Genomic DNA, 22,448 nt, shown 5'->3' on the forward strand with positions numbered 1-22,448 from the left:
TTTCGTTGTTAGAAAATAAATTAGTTAGTCAAGAAGTTGCACTTATTCGCTCCACAACGTATTAATCCTCAACGCATTTTTGTTATCCGTTTTTGTTCTTGTTTTCGTTTTGTTCTGTAATAGTTTATAAATTAAATAAATGTTACATAAAAATAGTAGTAGTGGTCAGAGTTCGAACCAATAATATTCTAGTTCCTGATTCTTGCCGCTACAATATTCTTTAATAGTATTGTATCGTCATCGCGTTAAGTACCTACTCTCGCCCACTGATAGTCAGGGTACTAACTAAGATGATTGTGGTTACGCGAAAAGTGGACTTGTGAACTTCTATGTACTTCTGTATTCTTTGACACTGAGCTAAGAGCGAGATTGATTTTACCGATAGAGAACTCTATTTTCTTACACACTGATTTCGAAGCCATGATCTGCCGGGACGTAACAATATATCTGATCTTTCCTCTGTGAATAGTTAAGTACGTTGGCGTGGCTGCATAACATCTTATGGCATCTTACTCTGTTCAATGGGTGTATAGTACTTGCCCATGATAAATAACAATAAATGATTAATAATTAACGTATAAACCTAGAAGGTGATCATTTAATCAGTGTTAGGATTAAATTTCATAAATTTGGTGAGTGTACGTGAAATAAAAAAAATATTTTACATTGCAATTTTACTTCTTTTTTTCTTCTCTCGTATCTGCTTATCGCACCCTGACTGCTTTAAATTACTATTGGTTAATAAATTGTATTATTTCAGTAAATTATTCTTTCATTGCGTTAGTTCTTTATTACAGTCTTTTTTGGCGCTTTATATATATATATTTATGTATATATATATATGTATCTTAGCTTTTGTCTATTTAATCATTTGTTTATATCCTCCCATTCAAGAAACTATATTATTTATTATTTATTATCATATCCGACTCTAAGAATATTAACAAGAAATAAATCATTTTACGTACTATAGAATATTTATTTTATATTTATTCAATATATATTTAATCCTAATAATAAATTAATTAAACTTATAAATGTGTGTGTTTTAAACATCTGAAGAAAGTAAAAATTTTGGACGAGAATTAAATGAAAATTATTATATACTATATAATAATTTATAGAAAATAATATTTACATATTAATTATATGATTTATAGATATTTTAAGAAGTAACTAAAGTTTTCCATTGGATGTACCAGTTTACGTTAAAACAAGAACTGGTATTATGACGGAATATAAGCTCGTAGTGGTAGGAGCTGGTGGCGTTGGAAAATCCGCATTAACTATTCAACTTATACAAAATCACTTTGTAGATGAGTATGACCCTACCATTGAAGACTCTTATAGGAAACAAGTAAGTTTAATTTAACTCGTTAATAAAACACTACGATTTACTTATATGGTCAACCATTAATGTAGTTCGAAAGCTGTTTTATTAATGATAAATATTTTGTTAAACAGGTTGTTATTGATGGAGAAACGTGCCTTTTAGATATATTAGACACAGCTGGCCAAGAAGAATATAGTGCAATGAGAGATCAATATATGAGGACTGGTGAAGGGTTTTTATTAGTATTTGCTGTTAATTCTGCAAAAAGCTTTGAGGTATGTATTCCACATTGTATTCTATGTATAAAGACGAAAATCATAATATAAGATATTAATCATGACATGACGTACAAATGCTAGTCATATGTTATTTTTATCCTTAAAGGATATAGGTACGTATAGAGAACAAATAAAAAGAGTAAAAGATGCAGAAGAAGTACCAATGGTATTAGTTGGAAATAAGTGCGATCTTCAACAATCTTGGGCAGTAAATATGACACAAGCAAGAGAAGTTGCACGCCAATATGGAGTACCATTTGTTGAAACTTCTGCAAAAACTAGAATGGGTGTAGATGATGCTTTTTATACTCTGGTGAGTTAATTATTATAAATATTGAAAATATTGGAATATGATATTGCGTGCTACCAAAGTGTCATAAACTCATAATTATATATATTAAAGTAATACATATTTATGAAGATCATTGGTACATTTTAGGTAAGAGAAATACGAAAAGATAAAGAACACAGAGGTAAAGAAAAAAGAAAACGTATGAGAGTTGGTAATTCTGGGCGCAGGAGGCATCGATGTTGTCTCCTTTAAACTATTTGCTAAAATTAATTTTTTTCACTCAACAGATCAACGAAAGAATAAAATGTAAAATCCTAGAGTATATTCACTTTACATAAATTTTTGCAGCTTCCTTTATAGAATATCATAATTAACCTTGAAAAAAAAACAGTTTTTCTATATACCTTGAAAAAGAACAACATATTTAATACATAGTATAGTATATTACAAGGATGCTTACTCACGTGATTACAATTTGTGAAACAATATTGCTTATATAATGGTCTGACACGCATCATTGAACATTTTATGAATTAAAGGAGCAGAACCCTTGATTGTTAAAATGTCTAAATCTGCTGCAATCTTTTCTAATCTGCAATCAATAATTATGACACATATGTTAATTTTTGTAATGAAATATTTATTTATTGATTCGAACTGTTTTTTAATTACACATACATCGTGAAAACTAATACTATGTGAGAATATCTGATATGCAGAAGTCAAGCTTATGTTATGATTTGCATTAATAATTCAATATATACGTATGGTAGAAAATATTTCTTCCATTTTTACTTTAATAAACTTCCGTACATTTAATGTAATTTTGCAAATCAAGTATCAAGATTTTATTAATTATTAATTTTAATGTTATTTATATATTTGTTTTAATATAAATGTTAAAATTCACTTAAGATTGCAGAGAATCACAAACCTAATTAAATTAATTTGGTGCTCGGGCAACATAATATTGTTATATATATATAGATGTATATTACTGTGATTTTGTATAACATTTTAAAATAGCAAGTAAGAGTAAATTATGAATATATTTGAGATAGAATTTGTAAACACTCCACTTACGTAAAATGGAGAAATTTGGTACATTGGTGGTTCATAATTACAATAGTAAATTAATTATTTGTAAGAATGAGAAATGTGGAAAAACAACTAAGTATTAAAATATTATTTCTATGTTACTTTTTCTCTAATATGATTTTATAATATGATAAAAATATATATATATATATATATTAAATTCACATCACTTTTTAGTAATAAAAATTTTTTAAAATCATTTGTTTTAATATGTAATCGAGCATAATTGTAAAAATAAATGAAACATATCAAAAGAATATATAAAGTAATAAAAGAATGTTGTAGAGTGAAGGTTTCGTGGGAAAATCGTTAAACAAAGATTACTTTCTGCTACCTTATCTGAATTGAAAATACATAATACTTAATTCCATTTTGATTGCTTGAACCACCTTTGTACAAATAAACGGTACAAACATTTTACATATCTTGTACTAAGAAGGTGTACCTAACAATAGCATAAAAACATTGAACAAAATCATCATAATTAATTTTCTTAAAAATAATTGTGTAATATAAAAATTACATATTTAAAAATCTACAAATGTGCTTGTTGCAGCTAGAAGTAAATTCAACTAATTTGTAAATAACAGTTTCGTTAAAATTACATTTTTAACTTTTAAATATTTGGTTATTTTCCATTAAAACAAACGAATTTATAACAAGATTATCATCATTATCACATATCAATATATCATTTATAATTAATCATCATTAGGTACACCTGAACTCGTACAAGCGCATGCACAAATTCAGTTCCAAAAATAATTACTGCCTTAATATAGAACTAGTAAGTTTGACTTTACAGTTAAAAATGATGAAGCGCAATTATTCAACATTAGTATACATTATTTTAATATCTTTGTATTATTCTCTATATTACAATAATATATTGTATATAAGGGAATCCTATATTAATTAGAATATATGATTTTTAGACAAATTTGCGACGCAATATGGATGGTTATTATGATTGTAATTTAGTTATTGTAATAAAATTAGTAATCTTTTTAGAAATACTCGATAAATAACACATAAGCGACGCTTTATTAGAGATTATTATTATTATTATATATATATTCTTTTTATTTTTTTTTTTATGTATATACTCTTATGTTATCTAAAAGTTGTAAGGAAAGACATGCATTATCGTGTTCCAATATAATTTAGTTCCAATAAACTTTCAATTTAAATTTATTGAAGTAGATTGAACTAAGATGCACGGATATGTTTCTTTGAAGAACACGGTAAGTATTAGGACTCTACAAATTATAATGCGATGTTATAAATAAAAGGAAATTAAATAAGATCGTATTATATATGTTGAGTTACATCAGCGACTGTGATGAGGGACACATTTAACAATCAAGGGTGAAACTGGCTTTAAAATTTATATGTACAATCTGAGTAAATGTGTGCATGTGTGTTACATGTAAGCATGTGTGAGTGATTGCGATGGTTGCATATATGCACAAAAGATGCAATTTGTAATATTAATCTTAATCTCTTCAAATATTAAAAAATATGTAAGTGTACAATTACACACAGCATAACTATTATTATGTAATTTCATTTATTCTGAATAAAACTTTATATAAAAAATACATTCTTTTGAATAAAAATATAATGAATATAATATTCATTGTATAGTTCTAACTTTGGCAATATCAACATGTGTCATATATCAAGTTAATTACTCTATCTTATTTCAAGTGTAATACACATTTTAGATGTAAACATAATAGTTTCAACCTTATAAATCTTTAAAACTTTATGTTTTAAATTCAAGATAAATTTCAAACAAGATTTTTATACATCAACTAAATCTTTACCTATACAAACAATAATATTGAGTAATATAGAGAAAAAAGCAGTAGAACCATGAAAATCAACTAAAAGTAACAAAGATTCTTGAATCTTAATATATTTCCTATGTAGGTACATAATATATTTATTCACAAAATGCAACTGTGATAACAATTAAATATGATAACAAAATTAATTTCGATCCTTTTTGTAATCCAATATAAGTTTAGCAAGTTGACTGCGTTGACCTAAATGAATATTTTTTTGCTTAACACATGTTGTGTAAGTATCATGATTAAAAGTACTATTACATCGTATATCTTTATATTTGATTTTCAATGCTGGTTCTACTGCACGTAGTATATGTATGTCAGTAAAAGACACAAACATGTCAAATATAGAAGTAATTGGATTATGCTTTGAAAACTCTAAAAGAGTAACAATATCTTTATCAGAACGAGCTAATGGAATACTCGTTTCAACAGCTTTTCTCACTGAAACATAATAGAAGAACATTTTGCATACAATAATTATTTTAAAGCTAATACTAAATGAGATACGAGGGTGGGTTGAAAAGTTTTGAAACTATATCGAAAAATAAAAGTGAGCTTGAACGAGAAAAAAATTGTTTTTATGTTAGACTCAAAACTTTTCAACCCCGTACACATATTTTATAACATACTTGCAATGTAATCTTTAACATAAAACGCAATATTATTATAATTATATTCATCATATCTTCCATAATTATGATTAATATCCACTTCAGTGTGTTTATTAGCATCAGTATATATTATATCAGGATGATAAGCAACAAATGGAATTGGACTAAATATTTGATATTGATTTATAGTATTCATACGAACCTACAAAATGAATATATGAAAATGTAATATTTTCATAATTGTTATATCATTCTGTTTTGTTTTTACATACCCTATTTAAATAATCTAATTTCAAATCCATACCAATTTCTACAAAGAGAATTAAACTTTCAGGGGAAAACTTTTTAATACATAAATCTGTGACAGCAATTTTAAGCATTGGATCTATTTCAATATCATTTATAACGATTGGTAAACGAACTGAATGCCATGTAACCTTTGACTGGTCCTTTTTATATTTCTCTGAAAGCATTAAAGCATATTTTTTAATACCATAAAATATATCTGCTTGCCCTTTTGATGGTGATTCAACGTTGTATAAAAGAACCTGCAAAATTTGTAAACTTATTTATTTATTGATTCTTTAAAAAGTTATTAATAAATATTCAAATAATACTTACAAGCATAAGAAAAGTCTTATATTTCTTTTGCATACAACTCTCTTCATAATATTCTATAAAACTCAATGCATCCTCCTTGTTGTTTATATTAACAATTAATATCATATTAATCCTTGTATTTTCTGTTACATACGGAACTGATATAACTTCAACTCTTCCTAATGTTTTGCATACTTCTACTCTCTTATATAATTCTTTCCCAGTAGCTACTTCAATAAAAGAAAGATCAAAAATATAATCCATTCCTCTAGACGCATCAAACTTTTTATAGCCATTTATCAATTTTTTGAACACTAGCCTTTGATTATTTTCCATAATTATTTTACTAGTAATTGTATTTATTATATGATCTATATCGAATTTAGCATCTGCTTTTAACTTTCGTATATTTAAAAAGTCAGTCTCAAAAAAGGTATGCGTTTCATTGAAGTATGCCCAGTGTAAAACATCGAAACGTGTTAAAGGTTTATTTCCTGGTTGATTACCAATAGGCCATGATATATTATGTTCATGCTCTGGTGTTAAATGCTTAGTTTGTAAAATAGCATTACGCAAATCAAAGATCTTTCGCTGACCATCAATAGATTTCATCTGAAAGAAAGTGTCTCTCTTTTTCATGTATTTGTTCCAAAAATTAATTTATGTATATGATGTGTTAATTTATTAATAACATTCTTACCGCCGTTATGTACATATGAAAACGGTAGAAATTGAGATGATCATAAATAGGATGAATAGTAAGTGAATTTAAAAAATTTTCTCGCAGAAGTAATTTTGATAACTCTTGTTCAAAGTTAAATGTAGAATTTAACTTCGTTGATAAGAATGTTTGTCCTTGCATTAGGCTTGTACAAGGAAGTGACGAAGAATGCACAATGCAACGTCCAAAATTAATATCATCTATATCTGAGTATGTATTTTGTACACACCAATCTAAATTAGTTTTAATTTCTTGAATTATAGAGTTACTCAAAAGAATACCAGAATCTGGAAATCATAATAGTCTCATTTATATATATATATATATATATATATATATGTATATTATTTTATTACATAAAGAATAAACTTTATACTTTACCTAAAGAACAATAGGCTTGTGTATCGATTGGTATACCCACATGAACATTTTGACTCACGCTAATTTTAGATACGAAGTCAACCAATTTTCTAGCATTAATATAACTTACATCTTTAATTAAAAAATAATAGTCATAGTCTTCTAAATAATTATCAGTAATGTATTTCATAACATGAAATGGTTTTAAAATACTTCTGGTATCTGTAAAGCCTACTATACCAGGAAGAGATACATTAGGTTTAACACCTTCTGGTATTGAGATAAAATAACGCACTTTGTCAACTAAATGTGCAATTGTCTTATTTATTGCAATATCTCTACTATATAAATACATTCGGCTAGTTATTATTCCTACAAAGAGCTTCTCTTTAATTCCAAGTTCTGTAGAATAATACCTTGGACGTGTAAACATTTTTGGTATCTTTCGTGCTTGCAATGGTTTATTAGCTATATTTACTTTAGGTTCATATTCATCACTAGCCTCATGTGTATGTGATAATTGAGATACGTATTCTACTTTCTCTTCATTTTCAAAATCATTAACTGGTACCAAAAACAAACTAAGACTTAAGCCCATACATATTCCAATGATCAAATAAATATTGCCCCAACAGTTTAAAAAGAGGATCTTGAATAATGGATTCATTATGACAATCTTATATTAATCAATAATCACTTTGATTATTCTATTAGTATAGTAAATAAATCTGATCATTTACATTAATATTGTCCATACATAAAGGACATATGTGTTATAATATTATCAAATATTAATTATCATTCTTAAGATATAATATTTTAATAATTATTACTAAAAGAGTAATATATCTCGTATAATATCAGTTTATTTTCATTAAATAAAATCTTAAGAAAAAATATGTATGTTTCTATACACCACATTCATTCTTTTAATTTGAGATAAAACAATTTCTATTAAATTTTCTTTTTAGAAGATTTAGATTATAGGCACTTGTATTTTTGCTGGTTCTTGACTGATTTGCTCATGAATTAANATATAGCATTTCTTTAGGTATCTGATAGTTTTGAACTACGGTTTAATTCAGAAAGTAGCAAAAATTTCTGTGCTATATATATATAAAAATTTTAATTAAATACTAAATGTTATGATTTTTCTATTTCATCCTAATTTCTTGACATATTTCAATCATAATGTTCATATAATTTATGATAATGGTAGTGATAAAATAGAGTAAAAAGCCTTAATTGTGTGATACACACACTGTATTAGCTTTTACAGTTCGAGCAAATTCGTGCGAATTCGTGGAAGCTCGTGTAGACTCGTCTAGGCTCATGTACAATCCTTTTCCCGCTTGTTTTCCGAAATGTCAAAATAGAATTAGTAATGGCGTCACTTCGAGTAATATTAAATTGACCAATTCTTAAAAATCTTGAAAGTTTTGAAAGTATCGAATGTTTTGAGAAGCTTGAATTCTTTTGACAATAAACATTTACGTAACTATTACAGCATATTAACATTATAATAAATAAATTGTGTTACTGTGTGGATTTTCTACTTATAAAAAAAATATTAATTGGTAGAATCGAAACGGAGTGGGAGGTTGGTCGTTTTAACCAATCAGACTGCACACGTTTCTTCTCCATGCGGGAACAAATTATAAATGAACAATTATAAACGCATTTATGTTCAGAATGCTGCATAAGTCACGAATTTAGTTATGAAAAAGTTTGTTAAAAATTAGTGCAATTGAGTTATTACATGATTGTTACAAGTGTTTTATAATTATTTAGTGCTCAGATATTTGTATATATATATATATATAAATATTTATACATACTTGTGAAATTATTTTGTTTTGATAGAAAATGGCGGAATACGAGAGAGTAAGAACTGGAAAACTTGTTTTGAAGGGAGAAAAAATAAGGTATTATATACAAAAATTGTTCGATTACTTTTATATTAATAATTATCAGTAGAAAAATTCGATTTAATAATTAATTGATGTATTTTCAGATCAAGGAAACGAAAATCTAAGAAACAAGAAACCAGAGAAAGCGTCACTATTGATAATGAAGATATCAAGCTTCATGGTATGTATATACGTTATTTGTTTATTATATTTTTAATTATTATTGTCACTAGTTTGTTACACACTATATCAAAGATATAAGTATATTTAAAAAGATTTAATTTCTCTTTTAACAGGTGGTTGGTGGAAGACCAATAGTGTCAAAGAGATAACGGGTACAGTAGCCATCGAGTTTGGAAAACAAACCTACATAAAGGCTCTTGATAATGGGCTTTTTACGCTCGGTGCTCCTCACGCAGATGGCGAAGGCCCTAGTCCTGAAGAAATTTTAACAGCATTTCGTATAAGCGACAATTTAATAGCGTTAAAGTCTGGTTATGGTAAATATCTTGGCGTTGACAAAAATGGTGTTGTTGTGGGACGTAGTGATGCAGTAGGTGCAATTGAACAATGGGAACCAATTTTTGAAGTAAGTTTCTTGACAAATGATCACACAAATAAACTTTTATTTCAATATGTAACATATTATTAATTATGAATTTTTTTTAGAGCGATAAACTTGCTATATTAAGTAATACGATGGGAAACTTCATTTCTATAACCGACGAAGATGACGTTATTTGCCAAAGTAAAATAGCAGGTTTATCAGAATATGTTACTATAAGAAGTATTATAGAACGTGACAATAAACCTAATAAAGATATTCCAAAAGAAGAAGTTGGTTCGTTAGCTGACGTAGAAGTAAACTATGTGTAAGCATAATGACATTTTAATTTTCATATAATTAATATATCTATATAAATGTTAGTAAAAAGATGTGTTTGTGTGTGTGTGTTATTTGTTACAGACGTAAATTTCAAAAATTTCAAGATAAGAAACTAAGGATAAATAAAGAAGATCGATCTGCCTTAGAAAAAGCTAAAACGGAAGGAAATTTACATGAAACTTTATTAGATCGAAGAAGTAAAATGAAAGCTGATCGTTACTGTAAATAAGATTATTTGTATTAAAATAGTAATATATTATTGGGTTGCTTGGATACATATCTCTGTTAGTATATATATATGTTTACATTAAAATTGTAATATAATATTTAGTTAGGCAATTCAATATTTACACCATTAAGTTATTCGATAAATTTGTGTCAATTTTAAAATAAGTGAGTCGTTTATTTTTAAAATAGCCTAAATCCATTTGTCAGTTTATTATTAACTATAGTAACATATACCACTTGAAATTAGCTATTTATACTATTATAGCTTAACTTTTTATGAAAAATGGACTTATGTTAGATCACTTTCAAAATAAATGGCTCAGATATATGTACATTAAAAATATAAATTGACACAAACTTTTTGGGGAACCCAATATTTACATTAACACATACAGTCAACTACTTTGCAGTATTATTATAAAATTGTAATACTATGTTTTATTAGCAATATGTAATCTTATTTTAATGTTTTATATTTCAAGTTTTTATATATACGGTATCCAGCTAAATATTTTATTCAAACAAGTGCCAGTTGCGAATGTGTTAAATTGTTGTACAAATATATATATAAATATATTCGTATATTTATTAAAAATATAAATATTTTTGATTGTAAAATTAATTTATAATACACATTTTTTACACATGTACGTATGATGTGTAATATAGCGTAAATAGATGAATTATATAATAATATTGTATTTAGTCTCTGCATGGATGCTGATGCATATGCATAGATTTAGTTATTTTTTATATTAAATCTTTCCAATTTATTATAATAAAATTGCAGTTTTTTCAATTTGTTCTTTCTCGCTAAGTCGCTGTCGATATAAAATGAATGAAGTTAAAAACCATTTTCTTTTCAATTTAAAATATTTGCTCTGAATAGATTAAGTTAGCATGATTATAATAATCTATTGTAAAATGTATTAGACAAATATTTTCATGCTAGGGTAAAAATGAAATATTCTAAATAAGAAAGTTGTTTAATTTTATATTTAAAGGTTGATACCACTGATTTATTTTCTCGATCAGTTAACTCCATCTATGAGGGAGAGCTCATCACTTGGCATTGATGATGTCGCAAAGTAATTTTTAAGAGATGGAGCTAAACGAATATTAAGCTATTCCTGAATAGGTATGTGTCCTTTGAAATACGGCGTTTTTTTCAATTTATCTATTTACATTATGTATGTGATATTGCAAAGTGTTTTTTATAATTTTTATAAATATATATACATTACGTCTGTTTCGAACGGCGTCCTACAAAATGTTACCTTACGATCTTACTACAATCCGACGTATTTTTTTTATGTTTTAATCTTTTATACGTGTGCGTTTACAACATTAGATTTCAACTGCACGCTACATTTTTATTATTATTTATATTATTTATATAAATCTAAGATAGTAAATAATATTTATTCGAAATGATAATTGAATGGTAATAAGGTTATAGATATAGATCATAATCAATCTTGATTAAGGTGAGTTGTAAAGTATTACAGCTTATAATAAGTTGAATTATTTTTGTTTTATAGAAGACTAAGAAAAAAATCTACAAGAATTTGTATATAAAAGCTAACTAAATAAACAGTTAATTACAGCCTGGATTTTTCAGATTCAATTAAAAATATTTGAGGGATAAGAAAAGTATTGTAATTTTTAAAAATATAATAGCTTATAATATAAAATTCCAATACGCAATATCAATACACATAGATATTATATCTTTTAAAGGAAGGAGAATAAAAGAGATTTAATAGTACAAGTAGTACGTTCATAAGCATAATAATAGTAGTTGGTGACTGTGTTAAGCGACATATCGTATTGGTAATATAGTCTTTGTATATTGAATAAATATACTCCATCCATACTATACCACACAGTTACAATTAATTATTAATACTGATTAAATAAAATGTTTGTAAGATTTCTACTTGTACTCTGCGACATATAAATTTCATAGTTTTGTAATTCTAATTAAATTTTATTTTTATGAAGAAAAAGATATTATCCTTGTATATGAGAAGAATTTATATTTATAATATTTTTGTAATATTAATTTATTATTTTTGTGTATAGATTATAGAAAAATGCAGACATCAACAAATCGTGACAAATCTCTCCCTTCACGAGGGTTGAAGCAGGTGAAAGTAGATAATTGGGGAACTTTTTTTCTTCAGAGACTTCAACAACTTTATTTTGAAGAAGAATTACTTGATTTAACAATTAAGTTTCCAACTAGTGATATTACTGTACAGGTATTGTTATCAAATTATATCATATATAACTAATTATTATTTTTATCAAATTAAAAAATATTATTATAAAATATTATATACATATTTATTATTTATAGGCACATCGCTTAGTAATCACAACATGTACAGATTACTTTATGCTATTAGAACGTCAGTTAAAAGAAAAAGATGAGAATTTTGATGGAGTTATCATTATGCCACCAGATATGCCTTATGAGTGTGTTAAATCTATAATAAGGTAAAAATATAATTTTAATCATTGTTATACATATATACATAGAATTATGAAATGATTACAATTAAAATTTTATATAGTTTTATGTATACTGGACAATTGGAATATTGGAATTCAGAACAACATGCGTTGTATCGAACAGCACAAAAAATGAAGATGACAGTTTTAACTAAGCTGCTTGATGCACAATTCAATACAACTGCATTACAAGCAAATAGACCAATAAAATCAAATACTCCAATTATTTCAAAATCAACAACATTGCCAACTGAAGGAACAGTAACTACAAGTGCATCATCGACACTGTCTGCTCAGCCATTACCTGGGAGGAAGTATGTACTAAAATTTGATTACTTTTTACATGAGTTATACATTGTGCTATTTCCAGATGGATCTTATTAAACATTTGTTTTTTATAACTCATAGGCTTCCAATATGGAAAAGAAAATTAGAATTACCTCCCACAATGCCAATTTCAAATTATGAATTGCGAGGTTCAGCTCCAAAGTCTAGAGAAATCACTGCGGGTCCATCCAGATTTGATTTACCTGAAGCAGATGAATTTGCTCTTGGAGTTTTTTCCTCGTTTGATGATATCACATATAATACAAAACCTATTGTTCAAGCATCAGGTAAATATAAAAGAGATAGATCACCTTCACCTAAATGCTCTCCTGATAGAGATATGAAGAATGAGTCAACGGAAGATGAAGAAGATGACACTCAGTTACATGAAAAAGATTCAAAAGAAATTAATTCAGATGACGATTGGACAATATCAAATACATCTGAACGATCTCAAGATACACAACAAACATCAAAAAGGGTAAGATTCGATCTTGAAGAAAAAGAAAATTTAGAGAAATCATCATCTTGTCAAACAAACACGGATGAAGCTATTAACAATCATGCAAAAATTATTAGAGAAGTGCTTAAAAAATATCCTCATCTGATAAAACACAACAAAAATATACGTTTAAAAATAATGCAGAAAGAAGCTAAATCTGCAGAAACTAGTACTCCTTGTAAAACAAAAGTTTCTTACGTTGTATTGAAATCAGATCACTTGATGTCTAGCAGTAATGGTGATGAAAATGACTCAAAGTGTAATGGTAACATAGATGGCGAAACAGGACCATGGAAATGTAACAAATGTGATTTAGAAGAAGAGTACGTAAATTATTATATGTATAGAAGACACATGCAAGATGTACATGAGGAAAAGTTCGATCCAAGAGTTTGCGAGCATTGTGGCTATAAAGCAACAAAAAGAAATATTTTGATGTATCATCTTTACACAAAACACAACGTGCCTCCACCAAAAAGCATGTGTTTCCCTAAATGTCAAGCATGCTCATACGTGGCTCTTTCTGAAACTCTGCTCGTGAAACATCAAATAAGTTATAACCATCGTCCTACACCCCTGAATCATCCTTCAAATTTTGAAATAGCTCAATGTTTACAGTGCTCTCAAATTTTTAAAGATACTAATGATCTCACTACACATGAAATAAATACTGGACATAATAATCATGTAGAAGGCAGAGAAAAAGGATATCGGTGTCCTCACTGTAGCAAAACTTTCGTACGTGTTACGAATTTGCAAGTTCATATGGACTGTTTCCATAAGGATCTACGAGATTCTGAAACGCCAGCTCCTGCTCCTCCAATTTCTTTAGAACCGTCTTCGGAGGCAGAAGCTCTTAGTCACGTAGCAAGTGGGATAGCAACATCGCTCGGAGTTGGAGATAGCGTATCTCCGGAAACTCCAGAAGTAGAGAATCAATCTGATTTCATGGTACCAGAAATGCAAATAACTGATATTTCACAAACTACAACTTATCATGCTCATGAGTTCGAAGGTCAGCAAATGATCATGTTGATCAATAATGACAATTATCAACAACAGGATGGGAATGATCATCATCAACAACCTCAGCAATTGGATATTTCTGGAAATGAACAAATCGTAATGCAAGGTACGGAAGATGGAATGATCGTGTATATTCACGATAATGATGAGACAGAGAGACAAACCTATAGTGATTATCAATCTATAGAAATTACACAGGAGCCGGAGGAAATAGTTGAGGAAGTTGTTGAGGAGGTGGAAGAGGCAGTGATGGAAGAAGAAGAAGTGCAAGAAGTACAATCTGAGCTTATAGATGAAAATAATGTTCATCAAATGGAAGACGGTATTCAATATGTTGAAGAGCAAACTGAGATAGTTGAATATGATGAGGAACAATGTAGTGAAGATAGAAATAGAATAGAAGAATCGCAAGTAATGATTATTGAAGAAGAGCATGTGGAAGGAGATGATGAAGTTATTGAAGAAGTTACCGAAAAAGAAAATAACGAACAACAATCGCCTGAAACAAGAGATTTTGCTACTGAATGGGATGAGTATAGTAGAGATGCAATTGAATGATGAGTAATAAGATGCAATTTATATTCTTTATTAATTCATTTATATAAATAACAAATATGCTTTGCAAGTCGTTAGATGTAAAATTTTCGACTATGTTATTACTAACATAATCACAAAGTTTTATATAAGTAGAAGAATTGATTATAATATTTTATCAAAGATTTTAGAAATATATTGAGTACTCATTCAAAATGAAACAAATATGCATATTCTTATAATTTATTTGATTTAAAAGCAAAAACATTTTTAATATGTTACAGGGGGTTTTACAATTAATATCTATTTTTTTCCTTTAATAATAATAATAGTACTATAAATAATAAGGGTACTATAGTTATAATTATAATAATAATAATAATAATGATGATGATGATGATGATTATGATGATTATGAGTATGATGATGATGATGATGATGATGATGATTATGATGATGATGATGATTATGATGATGATGATGATGATGATGATTATGATGATGATGATGATTATGATGATGATGATGATGATGATGATGATGATGATGATGATGATGATGATGATGATTATGATGATAATGGTGATGGTGATGATGATGATTATGAAGATGATGAGGATATGATGAAGATAATAATGATAATGATAATAAAGATATAATAATTATATAATAATTGAAATCATTATAACCATATAATTATAAGAATGAAAAATATTAATGATGATAAAAAGAAAACAATAAAAGAGTTATTATGATAGTAATTACCATGATGATGATAAGTATATAAATAAAATGGTGCAGAAGAGAATAATATTGTATTGTAATATTCTTATCTGATTTGAAGAAATTTATATTCCTTATGGACAGAATTTAGAATTGGTTTCACTTTACAATCTAACATGCATTTCTATAGATTTTAGAATTTAAGAGCTCAAATTATATATCAATTTATGATTATAACTGAATGAATTATTATACATAGTAAAAAGAAACGTATGAAAATGTTAAATGAATATATAATTACACAGAATGTGATGAACGAGCGTATGTGTATGTGTGTTTATGTATGCAAAATTTAATAAATTTTCTGGAAGAATAGGATTCTTATTTTTCTATTTCTAACCATATATAAAATTGTATTCATTATGCCAATTTTTTAAAAATAATTTGGAAAAATCTATAAAAAGAAGCTATGAAAAATCCATAAAATTAAAAAGTACATGTAGATCGTCTTCGATCATTTGAATTACCATTTGCGCAACTGCATCATGTCTTTGAGATTTTTATTAATTTTTTATATTTACAAATTGACTAGATTTAGTAAATAAAGTTAGAAAGAAAATACAATTAGTAAGTTTTGAATAAATGTTTACATACATAAATGTAATTAGAAAAAATTTAAAAGGTATATTTGTTTCATTGTGCAATGTTGCAAGATGGCGCTGAAGAATTAAATGTTCCCTCTATATTATATTAGTGATGTATGCTTAATTTCAAACGAGAGTTTTACGAATGTATGTAACGGTCAGTATTTTCTTTGGTAATTCAAAAAATATTGTTTATTAAGACTTGAAGAAGTATTTCATATAAATTTATCTGATACAATATTAATTAGTTTAGAAGTTTATTAATATTTACTTAATATATATAATGTTATGTTTATGGAAATATTAATATAAGGTAAGTAAATCACAATAAGAGAGAGCGTTCATTTACTATTTAATAATTCTTAGTTTATATTACGAATTTGTTTGTTTATTTCATATGTTTATAGCTATAATATTGTCTATTTATATGCATTTTAATTTATAAAGTATATTGTAGAAACATTATGTATGTTTTTGATTTTTCTATGTTATTTATTTATGTATCTTAAGTTCATTACTGTTTATAAAAATTTTATTAAATGTGAAAGCGTAATCCTACATTTTTTATTTTCTATTCCAGATATTATATACAATGCGGAATAGTCTTTAAACAACAATTATTATAGTGGATTTATATTGATTCATAATTACTGTGTTTGATAAAAATAATTTATACAATGGATAATTATTGTGCTCCACAGTGGGTAGATTTTACATGTAGTCCACAAGTACCATCTGATGATTATTTTGAAAAAAATCATGAAATTTATGAACCTAAGTTATGTACTAAAGTAATTGAAGAAAATATTAATTCAGATAATGAGTTGTCAGAAATCATTGAAACACCCAGAAAATCAGTGCAATCGTTAAATGAATATTCCATCAAATCTGTGTCTACTGAAAATTTAGAAACAGAAATAAGTAATATTAAGAATACACCGATAAAAATAATATATCCTTCACCATATAACAATAGTAAACCAAAAATTATGAAGCAAATAAGTTATGACAATATATTGAATAAAGCTGTGCAGCTTTGTGAAGAATTAATTAATGATAAAAAGGATACTAAAGTATCATCAACAGAAGATGTATTTAAAAAACCAATGCCAGTTAAAATGAAAACTTTCAAACCTGTGAGGATTCGTGAAATTGAGAATTTATTTTCAGAGTCAACTGATAAAGAAATGCAAGACGCTACAAGTAATATACTTGTCGAAGAAATAAACAATATATCCGTGTCCGGTGTTAATATGTTTAAACGTGGCACAAGTTCATGGAAAAAAGTTATGAAAGATGTTGGTAAAACATCAAAAACTGATGATCATTTGAAATGTACCATATCAGAAAATAATATCTTAAAAAATGATCGTTCTAAAATAAATTTAAATAGCAAAAGTTTGAAATTGAAATCTTCTAATTTGGAACAACAGTCTTCTCTGGTAAACAAATATACAATTCCAAAGGTAAACACACGTAATAAACCTGTTGTAACAATTAATCAAGAAAAATCCAAACCTAAGCAAGTAGAAAAGGATCGAAACAAAACAAAATTTTTGCGATCTAACTCTGCAGATTCTTCATCAGTTTTACATAATAAAAGTACGCAGAAAAATATTAAAGTTTCAGATGCAGATAGTACAGTTAAAGTAAAACAAACTCCAAGATTGTACTCTTCTTTCTCCAAAGAAGAAAAAGTACTTAGTCAAAAGAATAGTGCATCCAAAAAAATGGTTACTACAGTCGTAGGTAATATCGGATCAGAAATTATAATTAAAAAAGAAAAAATTCTATTTTTTGATATTCCTATACACACTAAACAAAAAAAGATTACGTGTCCAATACCTTTCAGTTTTGAAAATCGCGATAAAATGAAAAAGCAATTAAAGCTAGATCAATCAGAATCCAAATCAAAGTCAGTCCCTAATCTAAAATTATTAGATTTTAACAAATCTCAAAGAGTTATGAATAAATTACCAAATACAAAGAAAAACACATTTAAGAGTTTTTCTAGTAACACAAATATTAACGAAAAAATGAAAGATACTAAACAATTAGAAAGAAGTAAAAGTACTAGTACAGCTTACTTGCATTCGTCACTTCCATATAAACCAATGAAGACTATTAATTCAATGAAAGATAAAATCGAGAAAAAGAAAATTCCAGATAGTCAGAATAAAAAGGATGCAAATCAGATTAAAAAACCACTAGCACCTATTTCTTGTAAAAATATTCAAATTAATACAAATTTAAGAAATAACAAACAGGAAACATTAAAAATAAATAAAAAATGTATCGAGAAAGAAAATAAGCAACCTAATATTGATACGTTTGTTACAAATACTAGTACTTTAAATCAAAGCAAAGTAATCAAGTCAAAATCTTCTGTAGTTAAAACAAATATAGAAAGGAAAGAAAAGCAACGACATGTACTGGAAGAAAAGATAAAGGAAAAGAGAACTTTACTAGAAGAAAAACTTAAAAAAGAAAAAGAAGAAAAGGAAGCTAAGGAAAAAATGGAAATAGCAAAACTCCGAAAGCAAACTGAAATAAAAGCTCGACCAATGCCGGTATATAAACCACTTATTCGTATAAAGTCTACAAAACCTTTAACCAAACCACAAAGTCCAGCATGGTCAAATAAGAAAAAGTAAGAAAATCAACTTTGTAGATTTTTTACATAATCGTATGTATTAACCATTTATAATTTATTATTCATTTGGGGATTAAAACAATTTTTTTGTAAAAATGTAATTATGTAAAAGAAATAACAAACGAATAATGCGTAAGATTTTTGATCAATAAGTTCTTCATATATATTATATAAGTATATATATATATTAGTCTTTATCATTTTTATATAAATTCGTAGTATATGTCTAATAAATTACTTATTTGTTTGCGTTTTGCGACACATTATTTCTTCGTCGGACGGACGAACAAAAGCAGTTATATCCATAAATTTGTCAAATGGACATAACACTTGACAATCAGGAATTTGAAGTTCTACCACTTTTGGTGGAATGCCTGTATAATATAATACCTAAAAATAACATTAATAAGTTTAGATTAATCAGATAAATTGAAAAGTAAAATGAATATTGTACTGAGATATAAGATATTTTAGTCTTATTATTTTTTAATTACACACCTTAACATAGTAAGTTTGATTAGTTTGAAGTAATTCTAATATAATGGCACTGGAAAATTGTGGAATATGTGGTTTATACACATTTAAAACATTTAACATGCTATTAATATTTGTTTCATGACCACTGTATAAGTAGATCTTTTTTTCTTTTAGTTTTCCATTTTTAGAAGCTAACATATTTTCTACCATTTTTGTTAACAATGGACCTAGAATATAAATCAATATAAATTTGTATTAATCTTCAAATTTACTTTTATATCAATTATGTATGTTTATATACCTCCAGAAAGTCTTTTTAATTTAGTATTTAAATTAGCAACTTCGAAAGCATAAATGATGCCATCTTTGAGTTGGCCATCTGGAAATACAGAGAGGGCCCATCCAGGCAAGGGAAGATCCATCATCCATTCTGCCATAATAATATTATATAAAGAATACATATCTAAAGGATTACTTATTTGTTTTCCAGTCCATTTGGTTAGATTGGCATTCATTTCACTAAATTCAGTCATCTTCTGTATAACTTCAGGTGTTTTTAAAACTCTTTGATATTCCTCTGAATATCTATAAATAATCAAATGTAATATTTTATAAAAATTAATTGCAAATTTGTTTGCATAAAAGTTTACATTTGTTAAACATACAAAGGACAATCCATTGATAATAAGATATTATCTTCAATCCTTGGAACATATGTATAAGGGATTGGTTGCCAATTGATATTAGTGCTCCATTTTTGAATATTTATAGGTGGAAACAATCCAGCAAGAACAAGTTCTAAAGACATTTTTGTTCTAGAATAATCCGTAGTACGAGCTGTTATTAGCTCTGGTGTATAAATTTTACTCAAGAAGTTTCCATATCTGGATCTGAGAAATTTGCCTAGCTCATAAGCACGTTTTTTACCTTTCTGAAATATATAAAAAAGATTTATATATTTTTAATAATTTATTTTTTAAAATACCATGTAGTTATTAAATAGATCTATAAACATTTGTCAATTCTCCAAAACCCATTGGATAAAAATCATATGTTTTGTATGGATCATATGGATATAATTCTTTATTCGGGGTTCTATCTCCATGTCTAAATATCTGTAAAAATAATTAAAAAGGTATATATAACTTGTACTCTTTTGTAATACAAAAAAATAAAATTAAGAAAGAAAAATGGTTTCCTTTAAAATGTTTTCTTACCACATTCACCAACTTAATTTCTGTTTCCTCTGCGCTGTCAGATATTGCTACAATTATTAAAATATTAATAATAATAATATTAATAAAATAAAACAAATTTCTTATTAGGTTCATATTTAGATCGTACAATTGCGTTTATGTTAATTCTATTGTACTAAGTCAATCTATCGATTTGAGAAACCAGTTCTATTAGAAAAACATCATTTAAATATAAAAGACTGGATTCCATAAGCTTGCTGATATATATTATTAAATACTATTATACAATCTAATCACTAGATTTGATGATAATCGAAATAAGCATTTTTTATTGAGACATCTTATATCTACTACTCAAAGATACGTAAAGATATTTTCACAATAAATTTTTTGAATCCTACTATTTTATTGGACGACAATATCTGTCAGGTGTAGTAACTATTTAAATCATTATTAGGCGTATAAAGATTGTTTAAAGAATTATGTTAAATAGTATAATAATTTATTTCTACAAAATTTTATTAAATATTTGAATTTATATATTTAAAATTGTGCAAATAAATTCTCGTAGAACTTGAAGTTTTGTTAAGATTGGTAGCCCTGTGAGTATCTTTGTTACCGCGTCTGTGCATAAGCTACCGCACAGTAAACTATTGTTTTAAAATCCGACGGTTTAAGAAACTTAAGTTCTATATTTATTTGAAAGTTCTTCATGAAATCATATGTAAAAGTATCAAAACAATGGATAAAATTCTCGACGACACTGCTGCCATACTGCATTACTTTGATACGTGAGTAGATATAGTTTTTCAATTATTTTATTATGTCAACATTTATTGTATGAATGTGTGTAGTCTTGTTTCTTTTTCAAGTAATATGTGACATTTAAATTTAATAAAACTATTTGTTGCATATGTAATATATGTGACATTAATTAGAAAACAGGAAAGTATGTTATATTATTGAAAAATATACAACAATAAATTATTTTTTAGGGTAATAAAATTGTTAGATAAAAAATATTTGTTTATATATTATAAAAAAAGAAGTGAAAGATAAAGAAAGCATGTTATGCTTAGAAGATTAAAAAATATTTTCTATACGCTGACAATTTTATTTAATATATAAATATATTTGTGTGACCGATATAAAAACTTAAAATTGACACATACATTATTACTCGCTTACAAGGTCTCTTCTGTAGCTAATAAATCTTGAATTCATTGATCGCTTACATTAAAGCTTGTTATCAATCTTGAAAAGGTTATAGGTCAGTCTTCGTTACAGTGATTTTTTAATCTATTCTATATATGTCAATTGAATTTTTATTGAAACCATTTTTTATAATATGCTACTCTTCTTTCAATAAATATTAATAATAACTTGTGTAATTCCAAACAACGCTTTACAAACTCTTATTAATTTCCACAAATTCTCTTCGCATACTGGTTTCTACTTGTTGCTATTAAAATATAGATATGATCCTCTGAACGATATTAATATCTTTAAGCGAATAGTGTTTATAAGTTAGACCATAATTTTATTTGGAATTATTGTTTTATCATTTCTTTTTTTGTTGTTGTTATTTTATTTCTAATTCAAGAGATTCCTTCTAAGGAGTTTTATTCTTCTCTCTCTCTCTCTCTCAATTTCTTTTTCTCTTTTTTTCTTTCTTT

At 26.7% G+C, this 22,448-nt stretch overlaps 7 protein-coding genes across 12 annotated transcripts in view; 5 read left to right on the forward strand and 2 right to left on the reverse strand.

Moving 5' to 3' along the window:
• The first annotated feature begins 428 nt into the window (after positions 1-428).
• Positions 429-2,281, forward strand: LOC106787585 (ras-like protein 1). Its single transcript, XM_014750036.1, has 5 exons — positions 429-632; positions 1,161-1,357; positions 1,465-1,608; positions 1,718-1,924; positions 2,051-2,281. The coding sequence occupies exons 2-5, from the start codon at positions 1,229-1,231 to the stop codon at positions 2,153-2,155; spliced, it is 585 nt and encodes a 194-aa protein (XP_014605522.1). The 5' UTR covers positions 429-632; positions 1,161-1,228; the 3' UTR covers positions 2,156-2,281.
• A 2,137-nt stretch (positions 2,282-4,418) lies between these two features.
• On the reverse strand, positions 4,419-8,166 carry LOC106787614 (chondroitin sulfate glucuronyltransferase). The gene is made up of 6 exons (XM_014750143.1): positions 7,171-8,166; positions 6,769-7,076; positions 6,090-6,680; positions 5,741-6,016; positions 5,487-5,670; positions 4,419-5,298 (listed from the first exon to the last, which is right to left on the reverse strand). Exons 1-6 carry the CDS (start codon positions 7,814-7,816, stop codon positions 4,997-4,999), a joined length of 2,307 nt encoding a protein of 768 aa, XP_014605629.1. The 5' UTR covers positions 7,817-8,166; the 3' UTR covers positions 4,419-4,996.
• Positions 8,167-8,435: 269 nt separating this feature from the next.
• Positions 8,436-10,338, forward strand: LOC106787584 (protein FRG1 homolog). Of its 2 annotated transcripts, none has more exons than XM_014750034.1 (6): positions 8,436-8,875; positions 9,013-9,074; positions 9,164-9,240; positions 9,356-9,648; positions 9,729-9,931; positions 10,027-10,338. In XM_014750034.1, the coding sequence occupies exons 2-6, from the start codon at positions 9,016-9,018 to the stop codon at positions 10,172-10,174; spliced, it is 780 nt and encodes a 259-aa protein (XP_014605520.1). In that variant the 5' UTR covers positions 8,436-8,875; positions 9,013-9,015; the 3' UTR covers positions 10,175-10,338. The 2 variants fall into 2 exon arrangements, with proteins under 2 accessions (XP_014605520.1, XP_014605521.1); XM_014750035.1 differs by having other exon boundaries at positions 8,436-8,643.
• Positions 10,339-11,222: 884 nt separating this feature from the next.
• LOC106787610 (centrosome-associated zinc finger protein CP190) lies at positions 11,223-15,313 on the forward strand. Of its 2 annotated transcripts, none has more exons than XM_014750134.1 (5): positions 11,223-11,311; positions 12,259-12,437; positions 12,536-12,675; positions 12,753-13,004; positions 13,099-15,313. In XM_014750134.1, exons 2-5 carry the CDS (start codon positions 12,270-12,272, stop codon positions 15,101-15,103), a joined length of 2,565 nt encoding a protein of 854 aa, XP_014605620.1. In that variant the 5' UTR covers positions 11,223-11,311; positions 12,259-12,269; the 3' UTR covers positions 15,104-15,313. The 2 variants fall into 2 exon arrangements, with proteins under 2 accessions (XP_014605620.1, XP_014605621.1); XM_014750135.1 differs by lacking the exon at positions 11,223-11,311 and adding an exon at positions 11,320-11,660.
• A 1,283-nt stretch (positions 15,314-16,596) lies between these two features.
• On the forward strand, positions 16,597-19,147 carry LOC106787595 (calponin homology domain-containing protein DDB_G0272472-like). Its single transcript, XM_014750108.1, has 2 exons — positions 16,597-16,759; positions 17,027-19,147. The coding sequence occupies exon 2, from the start codon at positions 17,124-17,126 to the stop codon at positions 19,098-19,100; it is 1,977 nt and encodes a 658-aa protein (XP_014605594.1). The 5' UTR covers positions 16,597-16,759; positions 17,027-17,123; the 3' UTR covers positions 19,101-19,147.
• Positions 19,148-19,160: 13 nt separating this feature from the next.
• On the reverse strand, positions 19,161-22,087 carry LOC106787597 (venom acid phosphatase Acph-1-like). Of its 4 annotated transcripts, none has more exons than XM_014750117.1 (7): positions 21,945-22,087; positions 20,794-20,840; positions 20,590-20,691; positions 20,242-20,507; positions 19,878-20,161; positions 19,598-19,803; positions 19,243-19,489 (listed from the first exon to the last, which is right to left on the reverse strand). In XM_014750117.1, the coding sequence occupies exons 3-7, from the start codon at positions 20,611-20,613 to the stop codon at positions 19,334-19,336; spliced, it is 936 nt and encodes a 311-aa protein (XP_014605603.1). In that variant the 5' UTR covers positions 20,614-20,691; positions 20,794-20,840; positions 21,945-22,087; the 3' UTR covers positions 19,243-19,333. The 4 variants fall into 4 exon arrangements, with proteins under 4 accessions (XP_014605600.1, XP_014605603.1, XP_014605602.1 ...); XM_014750116.1 differs by lacking the exon at positions 21,945-22,087 and adding an exon at positions 21,174-21,339; XM_014750115.1 differs by lacking the exon at positions 21,945-22,087 and adding an exon at positions 20,921-21,137.
• The window catches only part of LOC106787593 (centrosomin), a 19,577-nt gene continuing 18,528 nt past the window's right edge, over positions 21,400-22,448 (forward strand). Inside the window, exon 1 of the mRNA XM_014750106.1 lies at positions 21,400-21,563. Coding sequence (XP_014605592.1) covers positions 21,514-21,563 — 50 coding nt within the window. The 5' untranslated portion in view covers positions 21,400-21,513. The remainder of the gene's footprint in view (positions 21,564-22,448) is intronic.

The sequence above is a fragment of the Polistes canadensis genome, unplaced genomic scaffold (assembly GCF_001313835.1).
Source record: "Polistes canadensis isolate GaletaPanama2010 unplaced genomic scaffold, ASM131383v1 scaffold_107, whole genome shotgun sequence".
NCBI classification, from domain to species: domain Eukaryota; kingdom Metazoa; phylum Arthropoda; class Insecta; order Hymenoptera; family Vespidae; genus Polistes; species Polistes canadensis.